The sequence below is a fragment of the Scyliorhinus canicula genome, chromosome 31 (assembly GCF_902713615.1).
Source record: "Scyliorhinus canicula chromosome 31, sScyCan1.1, whole genome shotgun sequence".
Classification (NCBI taxonomy): Eukaryota; Metazoa; Chordata; class Chondrichthyes; order Carcharhiniformes; family Scyliorhinidae; genus Scyliorhinus; species Scyliorhinus canicula.
Window position 1 is genome coordinate 5,457,014 of NC_052176.1, and position 25,786 is coordinate 5,482,799.

The window sequence follows — 25,786 nt, forward strand, 5'->3', positions numbered from 1 at the left end:
TCGATCTGTGCAGCGGCCCCGGGAGCAAGTGGTTCCGAACTCATGGATGGCTTCATACGCCAGTGCCCCTGGTTTGGTTTGAAGGTGGGCAAAGGGTAGAGAAACGTCACACTCTGGGACGGCGAGGAGAGATGGCGTGACTGAGGGTTTGGTGGTGCGGAGCGGTGGGGCGAGGGAGGGGGGAGCTTGCAGAGGACCTGTGGGGACCTCCACGCAGAGGAGATAATACAGACTTTCGCAGGCTGCAAGGCCGCGATGTAGATACTAGTGAGATGGACCCTTTGGCGTCAGTCCAGCTGGCCTGGGGCACATTGCCCCATTGTTCCTTGCCAGAGGGAAGTGCGTTATATTAGTGCCCGAAAGCAGGCCACTGATCTGACTGAGGGGGCAGTGTACCACTGTGTGTCTAATAGAGGGGCACAGTACCATTGTGTGTCTAATAGAGGGGCAGTCTATCATTGTGTGTCTAATAGAGGGGCAGTCTACCACTGTGTGTCTAATAGAGGGGCACAGTACCATTGTGTGTCTAATAGAGGGGCAGTGTACCATTGTGTGTCTAATAGAGGGGCACAGTACCATTGTATGTCTAATAGAGGGGCACAGTACCATTGTGTGTCTAATAGAGGGGCAGTGTACCATTGTGTGTCTAATAGATGGGCACAGTACCATTGTGTGTCTAATAGGGGGGCACAGTACCATTGTGTGTCTAATAGAGGGGCACAGTACCATTGTGTGTCTAATAGAGGGGCAGTCTATCATTGTGTGTCTAATAGAGGGGCATTCTACCATTGTGTGTCTAATAGAGGGGCACAGTACCATTGTGTGTCTAATAGAGGGGCAGTCTACCACTGTGTGTCTAATAGAGGGGCACAATACCATTGTGTGTCTAATAGAGGGGCACAATACCATTGTGTGTCTAATAGAGGGGCAGTCTACCACTGTGTGTCTAATAGAGGGGCAGTCTACCATTGTGTGTCTAATAGAGGGGCACAATACCATTGTGTGTCTAATAGAGGGGCACAGTACCATTGTGTGTCTAATAGAGGGGCAGTCTACCATAGTGTGTCTAATAGAGGGGCACAGTACCGTTGTGTGTCTAATAGAGGGGCACAGTACCATTGTGTGTCTAATAGAGGGGCACAATACCATTGTGTGTCTAATAGAGGGGCACAGTACCATTGTGTGTCTAATAGAGGGGCACAATACCACTGTGTGTCTAATAGAGGGGCACAGTACCATTGTGTGTCTAATCGAGGGGCACAGTACCATTGTGTGTCTAATAGAGGGGCAGTGTACCATTGTGTGTCTAATAGAGGGGCACAGTACCATTGTGTGTCTAATAGAGGGGCAGTGTACCATTGTGTATCTAATAGAGGGGCACAGTACCATTGTGTGTCTAATAGAGGGGCACTGTACCATTGTGTATCTAATAGGGGGGCACAGTACCATTGTGTGTCTAATAGAGGGGCACAGTACCATTGTGTGTCTAATCGAGGGGCACAGTACCATTGTGTGTCTAATAGAGGGGCACAGTACCATTGTGTGTCTAATAGAGGGGCACTGTACCATTGTGTATCTAATAGGGGGGCACAGTACCATTGTGTGTCTAATAGAGGGGCACAGTACCATTGTGTGTCTAATCGAGGGGCACAGTACCATTGTGTGTCTAATAGAGGGGCACAGTACTATTGTGTGTCTAATCGAGGGGCACAGTACCATTGTGTGTCTAATCGAGGGGCACAGTACCATTGTGTATCTAATAGAGGGACCCCACCCAGTCCCTATCCCCGTACCCTAACCTGCACATCTTTAGGCACTAAGGGGCAATTTAGCACGGCCAATCCACCCAACCTGCACATCTTTAGGCACTAAGGGACAATTTAGCATGGCCAATCCACCCAACGTGCACACCTTTGGACACAAAGGGACAATTTGGCACGGCCAATCCACCTAACCTGCACATCTTTGGACACTAAGGGACAATTTAGCACGGCCAATCCACCTAACCTGCACATCTTTGGACACTGAGGGACAATTTAGCACAGCCAATCCACTTAACCTGCACATCTTTGGACACTAAGGGGCAATTTAGCACGGCCAATCCACCCAACCTGCACATCTTTGGACTGTGGGAGTTAACCGGAGCTCCCGGAGGAAACCCACACAGACACGGGGAGAACGTGCAGTCTCCGCACAGTCACCCGAGTCCGAAATCGAACCCGGGTCCCTGGCGCCGTGAAGCAGCGGTGCTAACCACTGTGCCCCCCCCCCCTCATCCGTCTCGCAATCTTTGAGCATGTACCCGACAACAATCGGGGGATCATGATATCGAGGGGATGCGGGACCGGCGTGGGGAAGTGGGGTCGAGGGAGAGGGCCGACAGGATCTGATCGAATGGGGCGGTGGAGGGGGTAGGAGGCGGCTCGCTGGGCCGAAGGGCGTGCAGCGTCGGCCCCCTCAATCCCGCGCCGACACAAAAAGGTGACTCCCAATCCACGCCAACCCCAACTCCCAGCACCTCCGAGACCAGAGCCCTGAATGATCGCGGCTTTGATACGCTCCTCCGAGTCCTTTGAGCGAGCAGTGGCGGGCGTGATCTGGGTAAACAGCCCCCCCCCCCCGCCACCCCTCCCCCATCCGCGCACCTCCCCCCCCCCCCCCCCCAGACGGCCCTATTAGCTGATCGGAAATCACCAACCCCGATCGGCAGCTTGCCGGCTTAATTGGGATTAATTGATGCTCCCGTTAATCATCCTGCGTTTTAGTCGCAGCACAGGCTCGGAGGAGTTTATCAAAAGCAACATTTTTAAAAATGTGATAATAACTTAATGGCTGATTGGGCATCGAGGGAGGTGGGGATGCAATGAAACCAGCTCCTTCTGCAGATCGCTCTGATCAAATAGCTCCTGGGTTTCCCTCCGAGGGGGCAGTGAGAGAGGGACTCTGGCCCTCACTAACCCAGAAAAGCCACCCTCTCTATTCTCTCTCTCTCTTTCATTCCCTCTTCATCCTTTAACTGTTCTCCCTCTTCATGTCTCTCTCTCCCTCTCACTCCTTCGCTAACACTACCATCTCTCTCGCTCCCCCTCCTCTCGCTCTCCCTGTCGCCCTCTCAATTACCCCGTCTCTCTCCCTCTCACTCCCTCCCCCCTCTCTTTCTCCCTCTTTCTCTCCTTCCCTCTCTCTCTCCTTCTCTACTACTGTCTCTCTCGCTCCTCACTCCTCTCTCTCCTTGTATCCCTCTCTCAATCACCCCATCTCCCTCCCCCTCTCTCCCTCTCTCTCACTCTCTTCTCTCTCTCTCTTTCCCTCACTCTCTCCTTCCCTCTCTCTCTCCTCTACTACTGTCTCGCTCCTCCCTCCTCTCTCTCCTTGTATCCCTCTCTCAATCACCCCATCTCCCTCTCTCCCTCTCTCTCACTCTCTTCTCTCTCTCTCTCTCACTCTCTCCTTCCCTCTCTCTCTCCTTCTCTACTACTGTCTCACTCGCCCTCCTCTCTCTCTCTCCCTGTCTCAATTGCCCCGTCTCTCTCTCCCTCTCTCTCACTCCCTCCCCCCTCTCTTTCTCCCTCATTCTCTCCTTCCCTCTCTCTCTCCTTCTCTACTACTGTCTCTCTCGCTCCTCCCTCCTCTCTCTCCTTGTATCCCTCTCTCAATCACCCCATCTCCCTCCCTCTCTCTCACTCTCTTCTCTCTCTCTCCCTCACTCTCTCCTTCCCTCTCTCTCTCCTTCTCTACTACTGTCTCGCTCCCCCTCCTCTCTCTCTCTCCCTGTCTCAATCGCCCCATCTATCCCCCTCTCTCCCTCTGTCACTCTCTCTCAATCGCCCCGTCTCTCCCTCTCTCTCTCTCTCACTCTCTCAATCACCCCATCTCTCCCCCTCTCTCCCTCTCTCTCACTCTCTCCCTCTCTCAATTGCCCCATCTCTCCCCCTCTCTCTCACTCTCCCTCACTCTCTCACTCTCTCTCACACACTCTCTCTCTCTCTCTCTCTCGCTCCCCCTCATTCTCTCTCTCACACACACTCCCCCACTCTCTTTCTCCCTCACCCTCACTCTCCCTGGCTCACGCTCTCTCTCCTTCTCCTTCACACTCTCTCTCGGCTCTCCTTTCTTCTCTCCCTCTCTAACTCCCCCTGACTCTCTCTCCCTCTCTCTCACTATCCCTCGCTGCTCCGCCTTACTGCCTCCCCCCTCTCTCTCTCTCTCTCTCTCTCTCTCACTCTCTAACACTGCTATCTCTCCCTACTTTCCCTCTCTCTCCTTCTCTGTCTCCCTCTCCCTCTGTCTCACTCTCTCTCTCACCCTCGCCCTCTCTCTCCCTCACTCACACTCTCCCTCCCTCTCCGTCACACTGTCTCTCCCTCTTCACTCTTTCTCTTCCCGCTCTCTCGCAGTGCCTCCCGAACTTCCACTGTCTCTCTCCCCCTCTCTTCCTCTCCCTCTCACTCACTCTCTACCTCTGTCGCTCTCTATCACGATCTGTCTCTCCCTCTGCGTTATGACAAACAACGGCATTATGGACCCGTGTGGACTGAAGGCCGCTGTCATAACACGAGGGAAGGGGGCAACCAAGGGCCGCACAGCAAGATCCCACAAACAACAATGTGACAGTGACCCAGGTCGTCATTGCATTTTTCATTCGCGATATTGGTCAAGGACAAATATTCGTCCTGGGCCTCCCACTCCCCCGAAACTCTCCTCTCCCAGGGCTAACTCTGCATCAAACACTTCCAGGACAGGTACAGCACGGGGTTAGATACAGAGTAAAGCTCCCTCTACACTGTCCCCATCAAACACTCCCAGGACAGGTACAGCACGGGGTTAGATACAGAGTAAAGCTCCCTCTACACTGTCCCCATCAAACACTCCCAGGACAGGTACAGCACGGGGTTAGATACAGAGTAAAGCTCCCTCTACACTGTCCCCATCAAACACTCCCAGGACAGGTTCAGCACGGAGTTAGATACAGAGTAAAGCTCCCTCTACACTGTCCCCATCAAACACTCCCAGGACAGGTACAGCACGGGGTTAGATACAGAGTAAAGCTCCCTCTACACTGTCCCCATCAAACACTCCCAGGACAGGTACAGCACGGGGTTAGATACAGAGTAAAGCTCCCTCTACACTGTCCCCATCAAACACTCCCAGGACAGGTACAGCACGGGGTTAGATACAGAGTAAAGCTCCCTCTACACTGTCCCCATCAAACACTCCCAGGACAGGTACAGCACGGGGTTAGATACAGAGTAAAGCTCCCTCTACACTGTCCCCATCAAACACTCCCAGGACAGGTACAGCACGGGGTTAGATACAGAGTAAAGCTCCCTCTACACTGTCCCCATCAAACACTCCCAGGGCAGGTACAGCACGGGGTTAGATACAGAGTAAAGCTCCCTCTACACTGTCCCCATCAAACACTCCCAGGACAGGTACAGCACGGGGTTAGATACAGAGTAAAGCTCCCTCTACACTGTCCCCATCAAACACTCCCAGGACAGGTACAGCACGGGGTGAGATACAGAGTAAAGCTCCCTCTACACTGTCCCCATCAAACACTCCCAGGACAGGTTCAGCACGGGGTTAGATACAGAGTAAAGCTCCCTCTACACTGTCCCCATCAAACACTCCCAGGACAGGTACAGCACGGGGTTAGATACAGAGTAAAGCTCCCTCTACACTGTCCCCATCAAACACTCCCAGGGCAGGTACAGCGCGGGGTTATATACAGAGTAAAGCTCCCTCTACACTGTCCCCATCAAACACTCCCAGGACAGGTACAGCACGGGGTTAGATACAGAGTAAAGCTCCCTCTACACTGTCCCCATCAAACACTCCCAGGGCAGGTACAGCACGGGGTTAGATACAGAGTAAAGCTCCCTCTACACTGTCCCCATCAAACACTCCCAGGACAGGTACAGCACGGGGTTAGATACAGAGTAAAGCTCCCTCTACACTGTCCCCATCAAACACTCCCAGGACAGGTACAGCACGGGGTGAGATACAGAGTAAAGCTCCCTCTACAGTGTCCCCATCAAACACTCCCAGGACAGGTTCAGCACGGGGTTAGATACAGAGTAAAGCTCCCTCTACACTGTCCCCATCAAACACTCCCAGGACAGGTACAGCACGGGGTTAGATACAGAGTAAAGCTCCCTCTACACTGTCCCCATCAAACACTCCCAGGACAGGTACAGCACGGGGTGAGATACAGAGTAAAGCTCCCTCTACACTGTCCCCATCAAACACTCCCAGGACAGGTTCAGCACGGGGTTAGATACAGAGTAAAGCTCCCTCTACACTGTCCCCATCAAACACTCCCAGGACAGGTACAGCACGGGGTTAGATACAGAGTAAAGCTCCCTCTACACTGTCCCCATCAAACACTCCCAGGGCAGGTACAGCGCGGGGTTAGATACAGAGTAAAGCTCCCTCTACACTGTCCCCATCAAACACTCCCAGGACAGGTACAGCACGGGGTTAGATACAGAGTAAAGCTCCCTCTACACTGTCCCCATCAAACACTCCCAGGGCAGGTACAGCACGGGGTTAGATACAGAGTAAAGCTCCCTCTACACTGTCCCCATCAAACACTCCCAGGACAGGTACAGCACGGGGTTAGATACAGAGTAAAGCTCCCTCTACACTGTCCCCATCAAACACTCCCAGGACAGGTACAGCACGGGGTGAGATACAGAGTAAAGCTCCCTCTACACTGTCCCCATCAAACACTCCCAGGACAGGTTCAGCACGGGGTTAGATACAGAGTAAAGCTCCCTCTACACTGTCCCCATCAAACACTCCCAGGACAGGTACAGCACGGGGTTAGATACAGAGTAAAGCTCCCTCTACACTGTCCCCATCAAACACTCCCAGGACAGGTACAGCACGGGGTGAGATACAGAGTAAAGCTCCCTCTACACTGTCCCCATCAAACACTCCCAGGACAGGTACAGCACGGGGTTAGACACAGAGTAAAGCTCCCTCTACACTGTCCCCATCAAACACTCCCAGGACAGGTACAGCACGGGGTTAGATACAGAGTAAAGCTCCCTCTACACTGTCCCCATCAAACACTCCCAGGACAGGTACAGCACGGGGTTAGATACAGAGCAAAGCTCCCTCTACACTCTCCCCATCAAACACTCCCAGGACAGGTACAGCGCGGGGTTAGATACACCTTTTTCTGTGATAACTGATCTAACTGTAGTCTCTGCCAAGCTAACCTCCTCTCTGCTCCTCTTCTGCTTCGTTCCAGCTGGCACGACGTACATCTTCGGCCGGGGCGGCGCCCTCATCACCTACACCTGGCCCCCGAACGACCGGCCCAGCACCCGGGCCGACCGACTCGCCGTGGGCTTCAGCACACAGCAGAAGGAGGCCATTTTGGTGCGAGTGGACAGCGCCTCCGGCCTGGGAGACTACCTACAGCTGCAGATAGTAAGTCACCCCCCCCCCCCCTCACTTTCTTGCTTGGCCAACGTTGGGGTTTTGGCCTGCGGGCCGGCCGCGCTTGAAATCCGAGGCACCTGTTCGTTGTTTTGGAGATTGTCACCATGGCAACAGGGGCGGTTTGTCACTGGCCGGGGCCCGGGGTGGGGACGGTGGGGGATTGCGGACACGCAGGTGAGCTGGCTACAAACTACGTCACCTGGCCACTTGGCGTGTCTCCCGTTTTGTTGTGTGGGGCCTCTTGGCTGTGTGCAGGTGGCCTGGGCAGACGTGGACTGCGTCAACAATTGATCGATTGATATTTATTGTCACATGTACCGAAGTACAGTAAAAAAGTATTTTTCTGCGGCCGAGGGAACATGCACAGTACCTACATAGTAGACAAAATAATAATCGACGAGAGTACATTGACAAATGGTACATCGACAAACAGTGATTGGTTACAGTGCGGAACAAGGGGCCAAACAAAGCAAATACATGAGCCAGAGCAGCATAGGGCGCCGTGAATAGTGTTTTTACAGGGAACAGATCAGTCCGAGGGGGAGTCGTTGAGGAGTCTGGTAGCTGTGGGGAAGAAGCTGTTCCTAAGTCGGGATGTGCGTGTCTTCAGACTTCTGTACCTCCTGCCTGATGGAAGGGTCTGGAAGAAGGCAAAGCCTGGGTGGGAGGGTCTCTGATAATGCTGTCTGCCTTCCTGAGGCAGCGGGAGGGGTAGACAGAATCAATGTGGGGGTGGCAAGCTTGTGTGATACATTGGGCTGAGTTCACCACACTCTGCAGTTTCTTGCGATCTGGGGCCGAGCAGTTGCCATACCCAAGCTGCGATGCAGCCGGATAGGATGCTCTCGATCGCACATCTGTAGATGATTGTGAGAGTCGATGCGCATCGGTGTAGCCTGTCGACAGATGTCGGCCGTAAGTATTGGCGTGGGCTCCCTGCTGTGGGAATGTGGCCTATATCCAGATTTGGACTTGATACAGATGTGGACTGGATATGGATGTGAACCGGATACTGTGCAGCTGTGGACTACATGCAGATGTGACCGATACCTAAATTCGGGGAAAATAATGATGCGAACCGTCCATAAATGTGGACTAGATAATCGTGTGGACCAGATACACATGTTAACCAGACACAGATGTGGATCAGATGCAGACGTGGGTTTGATACTGTTCCAACGCCCTGGGCGAGCGTGCGGTCAATTCCAGCCCCACTGGCCCCTGAGCCCCAATTGGAATTAACCAATAATTCTTCTGAAAATAACCCAAGTTTTTGGCCCGTGGCCGCCCAATAATTACGCCACCAGGTTTGTGAATGTAAATACAAATACTGTTTAATTATAACATGATCCGTCGTGAAATATGCAGCAAATACGTGGTTAACTATTATCCAGAATGACGGGGAGTGGGACAGCTTGATCTTGGTTTCGGACAATGCTCGGCACAACATCGAGGGCCGAAGGGCCTGTTCTGTGCTGTACTGTTCTACGTTCTATCTAATTCCTAATTCTCCCACTTTAACTTGGCGCCACCCCTCTACCACACACACACACACACACACACGAGACAGACAAGCACAGAGGGGGTGGATAGGGGTGAAAATCATAGGAAAAAGGGACAACGAGTCTTTGCTTCACGTGGTGGTTTTCAGCACCGTACCCCTTTTCAAACTTCGCTTTACGTCTGAGGTTTTGCTGTAGGTTCATTCAGGTCTCGGTGGTTTCAGAGATACAGCACTCACAGAGTTTCTGGAGAGAGAGAGAGAGCAGATCCTTGTATTCTGTGATGGTTTCCCCGCAGGTTCATTCGTTCAGGTTCTCTGAAGCTTCAGGAATGTAGCGCTCACAGTCTTTCTGCAGAGGGACAGAAATGCAGGTCCTTTCTCTGTGTGTCTTGGACTCAACTGCACACGGACGTCTCTGAGAACCATCCCACTGGGACATGATCCAATCATCACCTGTTACCGGGCAGAGTACGGCCTTTAGCACCAATTCATTGGCCACCAGCCAATCAATCAAACCGAGTCCCGCCCCCATCTGGGCCCATAGGGGCTGGTTCAGCACAATGGGCTAAGGAGCTGGCTTGTAATTCAGAACAAGGCAAGCAGCGCGGGTTCAATTCCCGTACCGGCCTCCCCGAACAGGTGCCGGAATGTGGCGACTAGGGGCTTTTCATAGTCACTTCATTGAAGCCTATGTCATGTGAGAGTACCTTTAAGAAATGAGTGTTTAAGAAATGTACCTTTAAGAAATGGGTTTTAATCAGTGATGTCAGAGTATGGGTGGAGCTTGGCTGTCTGTCAGCTTTTTACTTTCGTTTTAGGCTGTTTGCTGCAGGGTGTGTTTTAGTTTTGTTTTCAGTGTTGGAGCTGAAGCCAGACAGAGCAGGTGTGCTGCTGTTCTCTCTGCCATCAAAAGACTATCTCTTGATCATTTGGTGAATTCAGAATTATAAATTTCTCAGTAGTGAATGTAAACCTGATGAGCTTCTGTTAAAAGGTGTTTCTTTTGTCTTCTGGATGTTGTTTGGGAAGTTATTAAGGATTACTTAGTGTTGTATTCTTTGGGGGCTGTATTTGAATTGATGGTTGCTAAGATGGTCACTGTATGTTTTAAAAAGGTTAATTTGAGTTCATAGAATAAACATTGTTTTGCTTCAAAAAATACTTTTCCATTTCTGCTCTACCGCACCTGTAGGGTGGGCCGTGTGCTCCCCATCCCACAATCTAGTAAAGGTTGTGGGTCAGGTGAACTCCATGAGACACTTTGGGGTTCTCTAAACCCTGGCCCATAACACCTACTTGCGACAATAAGCGATTATTATTATTCTTCTCATCTCTCTCTCTGATGCCAAAATGTGTGTTTAAACTCTCAGACACCGGCAGAGGGTCCCGACCTGTAACTCCCGAGTTTCTCATTCCCTCTGCTGCCTGACTTATAGACGCCTGTCCATGACTCAGCCGCGGATCGAAAACGACAACGGCAAAACAAAAGAAAGGGGGAATAAAGGTCTGGAACGCCCTGCCTGGGAGGGTGGGAGAGGCGGGGTACCTCCCATCCTTTAAAACGTACCTGGATGAGCGTTTGGCGCGTCGTAACATTCGAGGCTATGGGCCAAGTGCTGGCAAATGGGGTTCAGGAGGCAGGTCAGGTGTAGCGCGTCAGTGCAGACTCGATGGGCTGAAGGGCCCCTTCGCTGTATTATTCTGAGTATTAGATATGAATGTGGACGAGATATAGATGTGGATTAGATCACGAAACCTTGGGCTGGCAATACGGTCAATGCCCCACCTGATCCAGAATCGCAACACAGGGGAAATTATTTTTTTTAAAACAAGGGGCGGGATTCTCCGCGAACCGGCGGGGCGGACCACTCCGGCGCCAAGGATGGCGTGAACCACTCCGGCGTCGGGACGCCCCGAAGGTGTGGAATCCTCCACACCTTCAGGGGCTAGGCCGGGGCCGGAGTGGTTTGCGTCCCGCTGGCCGGCGTGGAAGGGGTTTGGCGCCATGCCAGCCGGCACCGAAGGGCCTCCGCCGGCCGGCGCGAGTTGGCGCATGCGCGGGAGCGCCAGCGTGTACTGGCGTCACCCCAGCGTATGGGCAGGGGCGTTCTTCTCTGTATCGGCCATGGCGGAGGTCGACAGCAGCCGGTGCGGAGGGAAAGTGTGCCCCCACGGCACAGACCCAGATCGCGGGCCAGGCCACCGTGGGGGCACCCCCTCCCCGGGGCCAAATCCCCCCCGTGGCCCCCCGAGAACTCTGCAGGCCGCCCGTGGAGCCCGCCGGTAAGGACGTGTTGTGATTTACGTCAGCGGGTCCCAGCGGAAAACGGGCGGCAACTCGGCCCATCGCGGGCCGGAGTATCGCGGGGGGGGGGGGGGGGGGGGGGGGAGGCGCGGCCACCGACGGACTGGCGCGATTCCTGCCCCCGCCAAAACCTTGGCACCGGAGAATTCGGCAGCCAGCAGGGGGTGAGATTCACGCCGCCCCCCCCCCCCCCCCCCGGCGATTCTCCGATCCGGCCGGGGGGGGGGGGGGTCGAAGAATCCCGCCCAAGGTCCTTGCTTGAGCCAATAAACTATAGTTACCAGGTTTGAAACTTTAACACAAATAGCCTCTTATTATGTCCAGTATTTGATTAAACTGAGAAAAAAGTCACTGACTATATACTACCCCTTTCCCAATCCTCTCTTCCTAAACCACCCCACTCTCTACACACACACACACACACAGACAAACAACACAGACGGGAAAGGAAGGTGAAAAAGGGAATCAAAATTTAAATAGAAAGATAAGTTTCTTTGATGGACTCAGATGACTTGTAGTTAAAGTCTTTCAGAAGTTCAGGCTATCGATTTGGTACTTCTTCCTTCTCGGATTGAGATGGTTTTCTCTGGAAAGGCCGTCTACTTTCTTTGCAGACTCAGCAGGTTCAGGTTGACAGTAAAGGGTGTGCCCGGAACTTACTGCATTCAGATCAATAGAGTGGTTCTTTCACTTCAGTCAGCAGAGAGCGAGAGAGAGAGAGTTCCTTTCACTTCCGAGGTCTAAGCACTTCTGCCCCGTTCACTCAGAAAGCACCATGCAGGAACCAATCCCTGACAGTAATCAGGCAGAACACTGTCCCCTGGACAACGCACCGGCTGCCAGTCAACCAATTGAATCCACCCCCCCCCCCCACAACTTGGTTCCTGAGACCCACTCTGTGCTGTGGAGTCTGGCTTCACCTCTCCGAAATACAAGACCTGGGAACACAGTGTCCTGCCAAGCAGGTTGTTTCAACAGAGTCCGCTGCTTGAAGGCGCATCCCACTTACGGATCTGTGGACCTAATAATAAAATCAATAGGAACGAAGGAATTTAACAAGGAGGACTCTTACAGTACCAATTAACTCGACACAGGTGTGAACTCAGTAAAAATGTGGACCAGATACAAATGTGGCCTAAATGAAAATATGGATTAAATGCAAATGTAGATCAGGTAGAGATGTGAATTAGGTACAGGTGAGAGCTGGACACATAGGTGAATTGGACACAGATGTGAGCTAGACAGGGGCAGGAGGGTAGCATGGCGGTTAGCATAAATGCTTCACAGCTCCAGGGTCCCAGGTTCGATTCCCGGCTGGGTCACTGTCTGTGTGGAGTCTGCACGTCCTCCCCCTGTGTGCGTGGGTTTCCTCCGGGTGCTCCGGTTTCCTCCCACAGTCCAAAGATGTGCGGGTTAGGTGGATTGGCCATGCTAAATTGCCCGTAGTGTCCTGATAAAAGTAAGGTTAAGGGGGGGGGGGGGTTGTTGGGTTACGGGTATAGGGTGGATACGTGGGTTTGAGTGGGGTGATCATGGCTCGGCACAACATCGAGGGCCGAAGGGCCTGTTCTGTGCTGTACTGTTCTATGTTCTATGTAGACACTGGTGTGAATTAGATACAGATGTGAATTGGATACAGATGTGAATTGGATGCAGATGTGAATTGGATGCAGATGTGAATTGGATGCAGATGTGAATTGGATGCAGATGTGAATTGGATGCAGATGTGAATTGGGTACAGATGTGAATTATATACAGATGAGAGTTAGATACAGATGTGAACTGGATGCAGATGTGAATTTGATACAGATGTGTATTAGTTACAGGTATGAATTAGATACAGATGTGAATAAGATACAGATGTCAAGTATATACAGATGTGAATTAGATACAGATGTGCATTAGAATACAGACGTGAATTACATACAGATGTGAATTAGATGCAGATGTCAATTATATGCAGATGTGAATTAGCTACAGATGTGAATTTTATACATATGTGAATTGTATACAGATGTGAATTAGACATCTGTATACAATTCACATCTGTATCTAGTTCACGCCTGTATATAATTCACACCCTTAACTAATTCACACCTGTATCCAGTTCACATATGCATCTACTTCACATCTGTATACGATTAGACCTGAATTGTATACAGATGTGAAGTAGATGCAGATGTGAATGGGATACAGAAGCTAATTAATTAAGGATGTGAATTATATACAGATGTGAATTGGATACAGATGTGAACTAGATACAGATATGAATTAGATACAGATATGAATTGGATATAGATGTGAATTAGATGCAAATGCGTATTATATACAGATGTGAATTGGACACTGATGTGAACTAGATACAGATGTAATCTATATACAGATGTGAATTAGATACATGTGTGAATTATATATCGATGAGAATTAGATACATATGTAAGCTAGATACAGATGTGGATTAGACACAGATTTGAATTAGGTACAGATGTGAATTAGATACAGATGTGAGTTGGATATGAAAATGAAATGAAATGAAAATTGCTTATCGTCTTCAAATGAAATTACTGTGAAAAGCCCCTAGTCACCACATTCCGGCGCCTGTTCGGGGAGGCTGGTACGGGAATTGAACCGTGCTGCTGGCCTGCCTTGGTCTGCTTTCAAAGCCAACAATTTAGCCCTGTGCTAAACCAGCCCCTTAAATATAGATGTGAATCTGATACAGATGTGAATTAGATACAGAGGCGAGCTAGGTACAGATGTGAATTGGATACAGGTGTGAATTGGATATAGATGTGAATTGGATATAAATGTGAATTAGATATAGATGTGAATTAGATACAGATGTGGATTAGATACAGATGTGAATTATGTACAGATGTTGATCAGATAGAGATTTGAATTAGGTACTGATGTGCATTCGATACAGATGTGAATTGGATATATATATGAATTTGATGCTGATGTTATTTAGATACAGCTGCGAATTAGATATAGATTTGAATTACATACAGATGTAAACTGCATACAGATGAATTAGATACAGATGTGTATTGAATATCGATGTGAATTAATACAGATGTGAGCTAGATACAGATGTGAAGTGGATGCAGGTATGAGTTGGATACAGATGTGAATTGGACGCAGGTGTGAATTGGATATAGATGTGAACTAGACACAGATGTGAGCTAGATACAGATGTGAATTGGATGCAGGTGTGAATTGGATGCAGATGTGAATTGGATATAGATGTGAACTAGATACAGATGTGAGCTAGATACAGATGTGGGCTAGATACAGATGTGAATTAGATACAGATGTGAATTGCATACAGATGTGAACTGTTAGAGATATGAATTAGATACATTTGTGAATTTGATGCAGATGTGAATTGAATACAGATGTGAATTGGCTGCAGGTGTGAATTGGATTTGTATGTGAGCTAGATACAGATGTGAGCAAGCTACATATGTGAATTGGATACAGAAGTGAATTAGATACAGATGTGAGCTAGATACAGATGTGAACTAGATACAGATTTAACTGGATGCAGGTGTGTGTTGGATACAGATGTGAATTAGAACAAAGAACATACAATGCAGAAGGAGGCCATTCAGCCCATCGAGTCTGCACCGACCCACTTAAGCCCTCACTTCCACCCTATCCCCGTAACCCAATAACCCCTCCTAACCTTTTTGGTCACAAAGGGCAATTTATCACGGCCAATCCATCTAACCTGCGGGTCTTTGGACTGTGGGTGGAAACCGGAGCACCCGGAGGAAACCCACGCAGACACGGGGAGAACGTGCAGACTCCACACAGACAGTGACCCAAGCTGGGAATCGAACCTGGGACCCTGGCGCTGTGAAGCCACAGTGCTAGCCACTTGTGCTACCGTGCTGCCCTAATTGGATATAGATGTGAACTAGATACAGATGTGAGCGAGATACAGATGTGAATTCAATACATACATGAATTAGATATAGATGTGAATTAGATATAGATATAAAGACGTGCAGGTTAGGTGGATTGGACATGAGAATTTGCCCTTTGTGACCCAAAAAGGTTAGGAGGGGTTATTGGGTTACGGGGATAGGGTGGAAGTGAAAAAAATGAAAATGAAAATGGCTTATTGTCACGAGTAGGCTTCAATGAAGTTACTGTGAAAAGCCCCTAGTCGCCACATTCCGGCGCCTGTTCGGGGAGGGGCTGGTACGGTGAGGGATTAAGTGGGGCGGTGCAGACTCGATGGGCCGAATGGCCTCTTTCTGCACTGTATGTTCGATGTTCATGTTCTATGTTCTCGATATGAATTGGATACAGATGTGGATTCGATACAGATGTGAGCTAGATACAGATATGGAGTAGATACAGATGCCATCTGATTGAATGTGAGGCATATGAATGGACATATACTCTATCCACAGAAGTGTCCCATATCTGCTGAGGCTTATGTGAAGGTGGGGGAAATGCCCAAGTGCATATACAGCTGGGCAATCGAAGAAGGAATGTCTCTCGCTCCAGTGCCCGTCTCTCCCAGCTGCAATCTCTCTCTCTCTCTCCCTTTCTCTCAATGGATAGAGTGAGGTACGCAGGGGCGGAGGGAGAGGAGGTGAGAGGGGTGACCAACTCCCGCCCCTCACCTCTTTGAATGGAGAACACCGCACGAAAACTCTCGCCAAACGCCCCCCCCCCCCCCCCGACTTTAGCTAATTAATTCTCACAGGCTCAGCCTGTCAGACGCGCCTGTAGAATTACGCACCCTGTCAGCACTCCTAGCTAATAACAGCTATCAGCAGATTTACTTAAACACCATCACGATGTATAAAATTAATTCTCCCTGGTCGCAATTACTGGCAAACCTCCTCGCTGGACGGACATGGCATAATTCATGTAATAAAATTAGTGAAGGCGAACGTGTGTGTGTGTGTGTGGAGAGAGCAAAATCCAAGGACGTTGGGGTTTGGGGTGGATGAACATCACATCGGCGTGTACCGTATTTACTCAGATAGCAGTCGATCCCGTGTATAAGCCAACCCTTGATGTATTGCCCCCCCCAAAAAAACACTTGATTTTCTTGCACCTTGCACTGGTCTTGGGAGCGGTGGACGCCGGGATTAGTCTGGTCAGTCATCCCTCCTTCCCAATGGCTCTTTTCCCATTTCGGCCATCAGGAACAGATCAATACTTGTCCGGCAGTACCAGACCCGAGTGTTGCAGGGCAGGATGTAAGAATGCCAAACGCAAGTCAGGAAACAACTATTTGTACCGCCTGGGAAGAGAGTGGCAATCGGCTGACACGAGGGCTCCAATCGGAGCTGCCACGGACAATGCACCAGGTGACTGACAGTTAACCGCCGAGCGTTGCTGGCCGCCTGAGTTGGTCGGGTACGCCGCCGTCGTGGCCTGATGAGTGCACGGTGAAAAGCTTCGACGTGCCTCACTTTTTCTTCCCCCCCCCCCCCCCCCCTCCAACCGTGAAATAGATAGCCTGGGATGAGAGTTCCCTGCTGAACTCAGGACCACGGCCAGCGAAGGTGGAGGCAATCTCAATTGGCAATTCCCGAGAACTGATGTGGTTCAAAATCCCTCGAGAATAGAACTCTGGTATGAGTCGATGCCCTACCCCCCCCCCCCCCCCCCCCCCCCCAACCAACCTAACACCAGAATATTGTGAACAATTTTGGTCCCCTCATTTAAGGAAAGATATCCTGCCATTGTGGGCCGTCCAGAGAAGGTTCACTCGTTGAAAGGATTTTCCCATGAGGTGAGGTTGGAGCTGGCTGGAGCCTGTGCTCATTGGGAGTTTAGACGAATGGGAGGCGACCTTCTTGAGACATGGAGGATTCTCAGGGAGGGGGGGGGCCTCGACGGGGGAGATGCTGAGAGGATGTTTCCTCTTGTGGGGGAGTCTGGGACCTGCGGGGGCGTGATCTCGGAGTGAGGGGGATGGGCCCCATTTCAGACAGAGATGAGGAGGAATTTCTTCCCTCAGAGGGGGGAGTGAATCTGTGGAATTCTTTACCACAGAGAGGCCGGGGCGTTAAGTGCGTCCGAGGCCGAGAGACGGATTTTTAATCGGTGAGGGAATGGAGGGTTACGGAGATAAGGCAGGAAAGTGGATTCGGGGATTGTCACAGCAGATCAGTCACGATCACGGTGAATGCCTGAGCTCGATGGGGTGAATGGCCTACTTCTGCTGTACCTGTCCTGGGAGTGTTTGATGGGGACAGTGTAGAGGGAGCTTTACTCTGTATCTAACCCCGTGCTGTACCTGTCCTGGGAGTGTTTGATGGGGACAGTGTAGAGGGAGCTTTACTCTGTATCTAACCCCGTGCTGTACCTGTCCTGGGAGTGTTTGATGGGGACAGTGTAGAGGGAGCTTTACTCTGTATCTAACCCCGTGCTGTCCCTGTCCTGGGAGTGTTTGATAGGACAGTGCAGAGGGAGTTTTACTCTGTATCTAACCCCGTGCTGTGCCTGTCCTGGGAGTGTTTGATGGGGACAGTGTAGAGGGAGCTTTACTCTGTATCTAACCCCGTGCTGTACCTGCCCTGGGAGTGTTTGATGGGGACAGTGTAGAGGGAGCTTTACTCTGTATCTAACCCCGTGCTGTACCTGTCCTGGGAGTGTTTGATGGGGACAGTGTAGATGGAGCTTTACTCTGTATCTAACCCCGTGCTGTACCTGTCCTGGGAGTGTTTGATGGGGACAGTGTAGAGGGAGCTTTACTCTGTATCTAACCCCGTGCTGTCCCTGTCCTGGGAGTGTTTGATGGGGACAGTGTAGAGGGAGCTTTACTCTGTATCTAACCCCGTGCTGTACCTGTCCTGGGAGTGTTTGATGGGGACAGTGTAGAGGGAGCTTTACTCTGTATCTACCCCCGTGCTGTACCTGTCCTGGGAGTGTTTGATGGGGACAGTGTGTCGAGGGAGCTCCTGGAGTCGTGCCCCAATGTGACTCCCCCCCCCCCCCCCCGCACCCAATCCTGACACCCAGTATTCGGGCCGGATGGGTGGGGGGAGGGTGGGGTGACGTTGAGGAGTTTCGGGGTGATTTTAGGGCGGGTTGTAGTTTGCACATCCGCAGCTGGTTGACGCAGTTGCGCATATATAAGTGCGTATTCCATCACCCCGGTTTCCGAATTGCGATCCATGGGCTTTAGAACTCTGTGGGAATGTAGGGTACAGATATGTCCCTTTGGAAGAGGTTGAGGGCCCTTTGGGATTGTTAAAGGTAGACCTGGATGTGCGTAACAAGTGGATAAAATTATTGGGGCTGTCACGCTTTGGACCATCATGCTGTTAAGGCATTTAAATCCCCTGCTCTTGAAAGTAAAGCTGTTGAGGTATTCTAGTCTCCTGCTCTTTTAAATAAAGCTGTTGAGGCAGTTAAATCTCCTGCTCTTTAAATTAAAAAGATTGAAAAGGTGGCGCTCACTCTCACAGGGATCTCAAAGCCAGAAAACACATCACTGCCTGATCATTCCCCCCCACTTCCACACCCGCCTCCTTCCCTCTCCCTCCCCCAAACCCGCTGCCCCCATGACAAATCTGACAAACTCCTCTTCTGAGAGCTGGCATACCGATTCTGATTAGTTGGCAAGTGGACTCTGATTAGTAGTGGTGTCACCACGGAGACTGCGGCAGGGCCGTTTGCAACGGGCAACGCACGAGTACCCAACCAGCCCGTGCTTGCAAAGCTCGGTGTTCTTCCTGAGACGAGCTTCCGCGACCGGGCAGCACTCGCTAAGCAATCCTGAGCGCGATCAGAATCACACGGACCACCTGACTTAAGATTATCGTCCGGGCGTTGCGTTTCGCTCTCACACGAACATAGACGCATATACGTTCACACCCAGCGTCCCTTGCAGGCAGACGGACCATGTCCACCCCCAGTGCGGCTTTTTCCATGGAGCCAGAGCTTCGGGCGGTGGGGGCGGGGGGGGGGGGGGGGGCAGCCGTTCCCTGGTTCATTCCTCACGGCGGTTCCTCGACCAGCGGGAGGCCATTTTAAATTCACTCGGAAGCCTCGATCGGGTCAACTCTCGGCCTGCTCTTTTCTGAAGGAAGGAGCCATGGGCCCGTGTGAGGCGATAACCCTGGGCCGCTGCCTTCCCCCGGGCAGGCCACCCACCCTGAGAACTTTCAGTCAGCTCTATCTGAGCCCTGATTCTCGGTGTCAGGAGATATCAATCGCGGCGGCGCCGGGAACTAACTGAGTGTGAGGAAAGGAGGCCGACATCTCCGCCAGCTGCTTCATGAATTAAAGATGAAGCGTAGCCTCCACTTGGCAACGGCCAGGAGAGTGATGTGCCAGCATTCATGAATAGATTCCACACACATCCTCGGCACCGCTAACAGGGTTTAAATCTTTCGAGCCACGATTTGGTCATGACTGATTATAAGGAAGAACATCAATATGAACAATCACCTGAAAAATCTATCGCTTCTGCTGCGCGCCTGCCCCTGAAAGCGTCTCAGACACGTCGATGCACCGATCGGTCGCTCCCCCCCCCCCCCAAACCGAACCCAGCTCACCCCCCCCCCCCCCCCCACCCCAAACCTCGGGGGAAAAAACAGAACGGATTCGCCAGATAACTTGGGTCCGCCCCGGCTCCAAACCCCTTCCTCCCGATCAGCAGTAATTCCCCCCCGGAACTTTCCGCTTTCATATTTAAAAAGAAAAATAGATGGCTTATTTTCTCGCCCCCCAGACTCGATCTTTAAATTATTTCCCCTGGATCTAGCCACGGTATCCGAAGTGATTAACGTTCGATTCCCTGGAGGCTCCCCGGGCGCCCCCCTGGAGGGGTGTTGGCATTGCTGTGTTTTCCCAATTCCCCCCCCCCCCGCCCCCGCTTTCCGGATAGTGCCGACGCACGTCCGTTGGGCCTGAAGATGCGCAAGGCCTCCGAAGGTGGCAGGGCAAGTTGTAGAGGCTGGTTTGGAAGAGTTCGGCTTCCTTGACCTTGTTTAGAGAGTCACGGCTCGCGAAAGCAAGTGGGGGAGGGGGCGGGGTTGTCGCCAACCTTTTACGAAACGCCGGTCAGGCCTCAGGCTTCGGTTGGAGGATCGCGTTCTATTCCGGGCCCCCCCCCCCACCCCGCGTTCGAGGGAGGATGCCAAGGCCTCGCCCGGAGGGTGCGGCAGGGGGAGGGGGAGAATTTAAATGCAGCGAGTTGTTGTGATCTGGGAGGCGTTGCCTAAAAGGGCGGCGGAAGCAGATCCAATAGGAACTTTCAAAAGGGGGGAATCGGAGGCTTACTGGAAGGAGGGAAGTCTGCAGGGATACGAGGGGGAAAGAGCAGGTGAGGTGGTGGTGCGGGGGGGGGGGGGGTGGTGTTGATCGATGGTGGGCAGCTCCCTCAAAGAGCCCACGCAATACTCTGATTGGCTGCAAGTTTCCGGACGCCCTGAGGCCCCTGCGTAAAATCCAGGGGCTGGATCCGCCGATTCTCCGGCTATGTCACCACGCCGGCGTGAGAACGGTGGCCTCTTGCGGCCGAACATGCGGCGCAAAACGCTCACCGATCCTCCGCTTGGCTGGGGGCCGTCAGCCGAGCAGCGTAGAGCACCCGGCTGCAGCTGCCGATACGGCCCGGAGAGTTGCCGGGTCCGCGCGTGCGCACGACGGCGGCCGCGCCACATGGTGCCGGCTGCTCGCCGACCCGGCCTGCCCCCCCCCCTCCATCTGTGGACTGAGTCCGCAGCCGCCACGCCGGGTTCCCGATGGATAATACCGTGAGAGACCCACGCCGTCGCGAACGTCGGCGGTCGGGGGAGGAGGTCCGGGGGGGGGAGAGGGCCCCAGGCAACGCCCTGAAGGCCGTCGATTTGGCATGCGGCGTACTCTCGGAGGGGCAGAGCATCGCGAAAGCGGCGTCGCCCCCCGATTCCGGCGCGGATGTTGATTCGCCGGCCGATCGCCAAACGGGATTTTGGTGTCAGCGAGGGGAGAATCCCGCCCCAGCTCTTTCCTTCTGTTTGCACAGGGCTTGGCTAATCAGAATCCCGCTGCCACCATGTTCTATACACGTGTCGAATCCAGGCTCTTCAGTATACAACAGATCTCCACTGGACAACATACCGCCTGGGAGGGTTCACTTATCCTATTGGGTGGAAAATCACAGGTTGGTAAAGAGATAGGAACACGCAGGAACAGCGGTGCGTCTCCCTCCCTGTCCCATAATGGCGGCCATTTGTGATGTGTATCTCGCTGTCTCACAATGGTGGCCATTTGCAATGTGTCTCGCTGTCCCACAATGGCGGCCATTTGCAATGTGTCTCGCTGTCCCACAAGGGCGGCCATTTGTGGTGAGTCTCTGTCCCACAATGGCGGCCATTTGCAATGTGACTCGCTGTCCCACAATGGCGGCCATTTGCAGTGTGTCTCTCTGTCCCACAATGGCGGCCATTGGCAGTGTGTCTCTCTGTCCCACAATGGCGGCCATTTGCAGTGTGTCTCTCTGTCCCACAATGGCGGCCATTTGCAGTGTGTCTCTCTCTGTCCCACAATGGCGGCCATTTGCAGTGTGTCTCTCATTGTTCCACAATGGCGGCCATTTGCGGTGTGTCTCTGTCTCACAATGGCGCCCATTTTAGGTGTGTCTCTCTCAATGGCGGCCATTTGCAGTGTGTCTCTCTGTCTCACAATGGTGGCCATTTGCGGTATGTCTCTGTCTCACAGCGGCGCCCATTTTAGGTGTGTCTCTCTCTCTGTCTCACAATGGAGGCCATTTGCAGTGTGTCTCTCTGTCTCACAATGGCAGCCATTTGCAGTGTCTCTCTGTCCCACAACGGCGGCCATTTTAGGTGTGTCTCTCTCTGTCCCACAATGGCAGCTTGTGCAGGATGGGAACCGGGCACATTTGAGGCTCCGGAGGAAAAGGCCGAGTTTGATTGAAGAGTGCCGGTATTTGAAAACTGCGAGTGTGCCGGGGGTGGGGGGAGGTGGAGAACGTGGGCCAGGAGATCAGAGTTCACTGGACAACAATGCGAGAGGGCCCCGAGGCCAAAGGCCGCAGAAAATGTCCCCTCTTTGCGCCTCACAGGGTGGGATTTACAGAGTCTGTTAGCTCCTTGGTGTCGGCCAGTGATTGCCGAGTCCAGTGTGGCAGCCATTTTAGCCGGGTCCATCACTCAACGTGTCTCCGTCTGCGATTGGTGCCAGCAGCCATTGGCCGTGTTAATCAGTCCCTTTCACTGACCACTTCATTGACTCGAGGCCAGAGGCTCGAGGCTTGTTATTCCGCGCCGGCCCACCTAGCCAGAGTCAGGAGGTTTGCAGACTGCGAGGTGCACTCAGAGAGCTCGGCACAGTTGCCGGCATCGAACTACCAGCCGTGTGGCAGGCCTGTCAGCTGCCACCAGCCCGCGGTGCCCTCTCTTGCGTGAGGAGCGAAGAAATCACACGACCGCGCCCCCCCTGCCCCCCCCCCCCCCCCCCCCGGTACTCCGGAGAGCCCCCCCCTCCCCCGCCCCGCCCCCGGGTTAGTCTCGGTAACGGCGACCGTGACAACGATCATCGATTGTCGTAAAAAAAAAAACGCCATCTGGTTCACTAACGTCCCCCTTTAGGGGACAGGGGGCAACCTGCCGTCCTTACCCACGGTCTGGCCTACATGGAATCCCGACAGTGCAGAAGGAGGCCATTCGGCCCATCGGCTCTGCATGGCGCTCTGACAGAACACCCGACCTGGGGTCACTCCCTCGCCCTATCCTCGTAACTCCACCTAACCTGTACATCTTTGGACACTAAGGGGCAATTTAGCACGGCCAATCCACCCTAACCGGCTCATTTTTGGACACTGAGGGGCAATTTAGCGCAGCCAATCCACCTAACCTGCACATCTTTGGACACTAAGGGACAATTTAGCACGGCCCATCCACCTAATCTGCACATCTTTGGACACTAAGGGACAATTTAGCATGGCCCATCCACCTAACCTGCACATCTTTGGACACTAAGGGACAATTTAGCACGGCCAATCCACCTAACCTGCACATCTTTGGCAAGTGGGAGGAAACCCGAGCACCCAGAAACCGCAGCCACGGGGGGGTGAGGAGAAAGTGCAGACTCCGCACAGACAGTCACCCATGGTCGGAATCGAACCCGGGGGTCCCGGTGCATTAAGGCTGCAGAGTTAGCCACCGGAAATGGCCTGAGCGAGACACAGCCGGACCGAGGGGGCAATTAGGGATGGTCGACAAAGGCTGGGCCTCGCCCATCGACCAGGCCTGCGCCCAGGGAAAGATTAAACGTCTCGAGTAGGGCCGAACCCCCTCGGCAGAGGAAGGCCTCTCTCGTTGCCGGGGGCGACTTGTTCACGCCGTCTACAGCCTGCGCAGTAGGCCCGTCTCTGCTGATGTGTGAGGGGGAGGCTGGTCAGTCCGTGCCATTTATCACTCTAATGGCGGCGGCTAGATTGGCTCCGTGTGTGAGGAGTGTTTACATTCCTGACGCAGGCTAATGGCATCCATCCAGGATAGGCCGCCGACCCTGTCACAATTAGCAGCCTTGTCGAGTGGCGCTTACAAATGTTAATTGTGCACCGCGATTAACTCCCAACCACTCCCCGAGCCGCAGTTAGCGTAAGATTGACTGCCTGGATTTATTTATTTATTTCACCTCTCCTCCGGTGGGTGAGAGGTTTTGGGGGATGGGGAAGGAGGGGGAGGGGCTGCCGAGAGGGGCCTGGTGGGAGGACGCCTTCCAGGCCGGGGGGGAGGGGGCTTGGGAACAGCAGGGCCCAAATGGCCTCCCAGTCTGACTCTCTGTGAATCGTTTGCCAAGTGGGTGGGCCGGGCAGATTAGATTGCGAGGACGTGTCGCCGGAGCGGCGCCTGTACACACTCACACACACTCACACACATACTCACATGTTCACACTAACTCACACACACGCACACTCACACACTCACACACCCTCATACACACACTCACTCTCACACATGGATACTCACACACACACGAACTCCCACACACACACTCACTCTCACACTCTCTCACACACATGCACTCACACACCCTCCCACACACACCCACAGACACATACTCAGTCACACACTAATTCGCTCACACTCACACATACACACACCCTCACATTCACACACACACACACACACTCACTCACACACAAACACACACACACTCACACACACCCACACACACATACTCACTCACAGACACACTCGCACACCCTCGCACACACACTCACACACACCCACATTCACCCACACACACTCACTCTCTCACACACACACTTTCATACACGCAGACACACACACACACACTCACACACACTCACTCTTTCACACACACTCACTTTCACACATATACACACAGTCACACTCACACACATGCATACATTCACATACACTCACACACTCATTCACACACTCACAGACTCACTCACACACACTCACTCACATACTCACACACACTCACACAGACACTCACAAACACACACACACACACGGATATGCACACACACACTTGCTCACACACACTCTCACACTTGCTCACTCTCACACACACTTGCTCACTCTCACACACACACTCACACACACACACTTGCTCACTCACACACACACACTTGCTCACTCACACACACACTTGCTCACTCTCACACACACTTGCTCACTCTCACACACACACTCACACACACACTTGCTCACTCACACACACACCCACACACTCATACTCACACACACTCTCTCTCACACACACTCTCTCTCACACACACTCACTCTCACATACACACACACACACGCATACTCTCTCACACACACACACTCACTCACACACACACACTCACACACACACTCATTCACACACACTCACTCATACACACTCACTCATACACACTCACTCACACACACTCACACAAACACTTGCTCACTCACACACATACTCACACACACTCACTCACACACACTCAGTCACACACACACACACTGACACACACGCACACACTCACACTTGCGCACTCACACACACTTGCTCACTCACACACACACTGGTTAGTGGAGAAAGTGAGGTGAAGAGTTTGGTTGAGAGGAAGAGGAGTAGGCTGAGGGGGAGAGGAGGGGGTGAGGGGGAGTGGGGATGTGAGAGGGAGAGGAGGGGGGAGTGGAGATTGGAGGATGGAGGGGGGTGTGGGGGAGTGGAGTTGTGAGGGGAGAGGAGGGGCTGAGGGGGGAGTGGAGATTGGAGGAGGGAGTGGGTGAGGGGGGAGTGGAGATGTGAGGGGGAGAGGAGGGGGTGAGGGGTGAGTGGGGATGTAAGAGGAGAGGAGGGGGTGAGGGGGGAGTGGAGATTGGGGGAGGGGAGGAGGGGTGAGGGGGGAGTGGAGATGTGAGGGGAGAGGAGGGGGGGTGTGGAGATTGGCGTAGGGAGGAGGGTGAGGGGGGAGTGGAGATTGGAGAAGGGAGGGGGGTGTGGGGGGAGTGGAGATTGGGGGAGGGGAGAGGAGGGGGTGAGGGGTGAGAGGGGATTGGAGGAGGGTGTGGGGGAGGGGAGAGGAG

General features: G+C 52.7%; 1 protein-coding gene across 1 annotated transcript in view; it reads left to right on the plus strand.

Moving 5' to 3' along the window:
* The window catches only part of LOC119958830 (neurexin-2-like), a 691,929-nt gene that overhangs the window by 607,174 nt on the left and 58,969 nt on the right, over positions 1-25,786 (plus strand). Inside the window, exons 9-10 of the mRNA XM_038787333.1 lie at positions 7,259-7,440; positions 8,723-8,759. Coding sequence (XP_038643261.1) covers positions 7,259-7,440; positions 8,723-8,759 — 219 coding nt within the window. The remainder of the gene's footprint in view (positions 1-7,258; positions 7,441-8,722; positions 8,760-25,786) is intronic.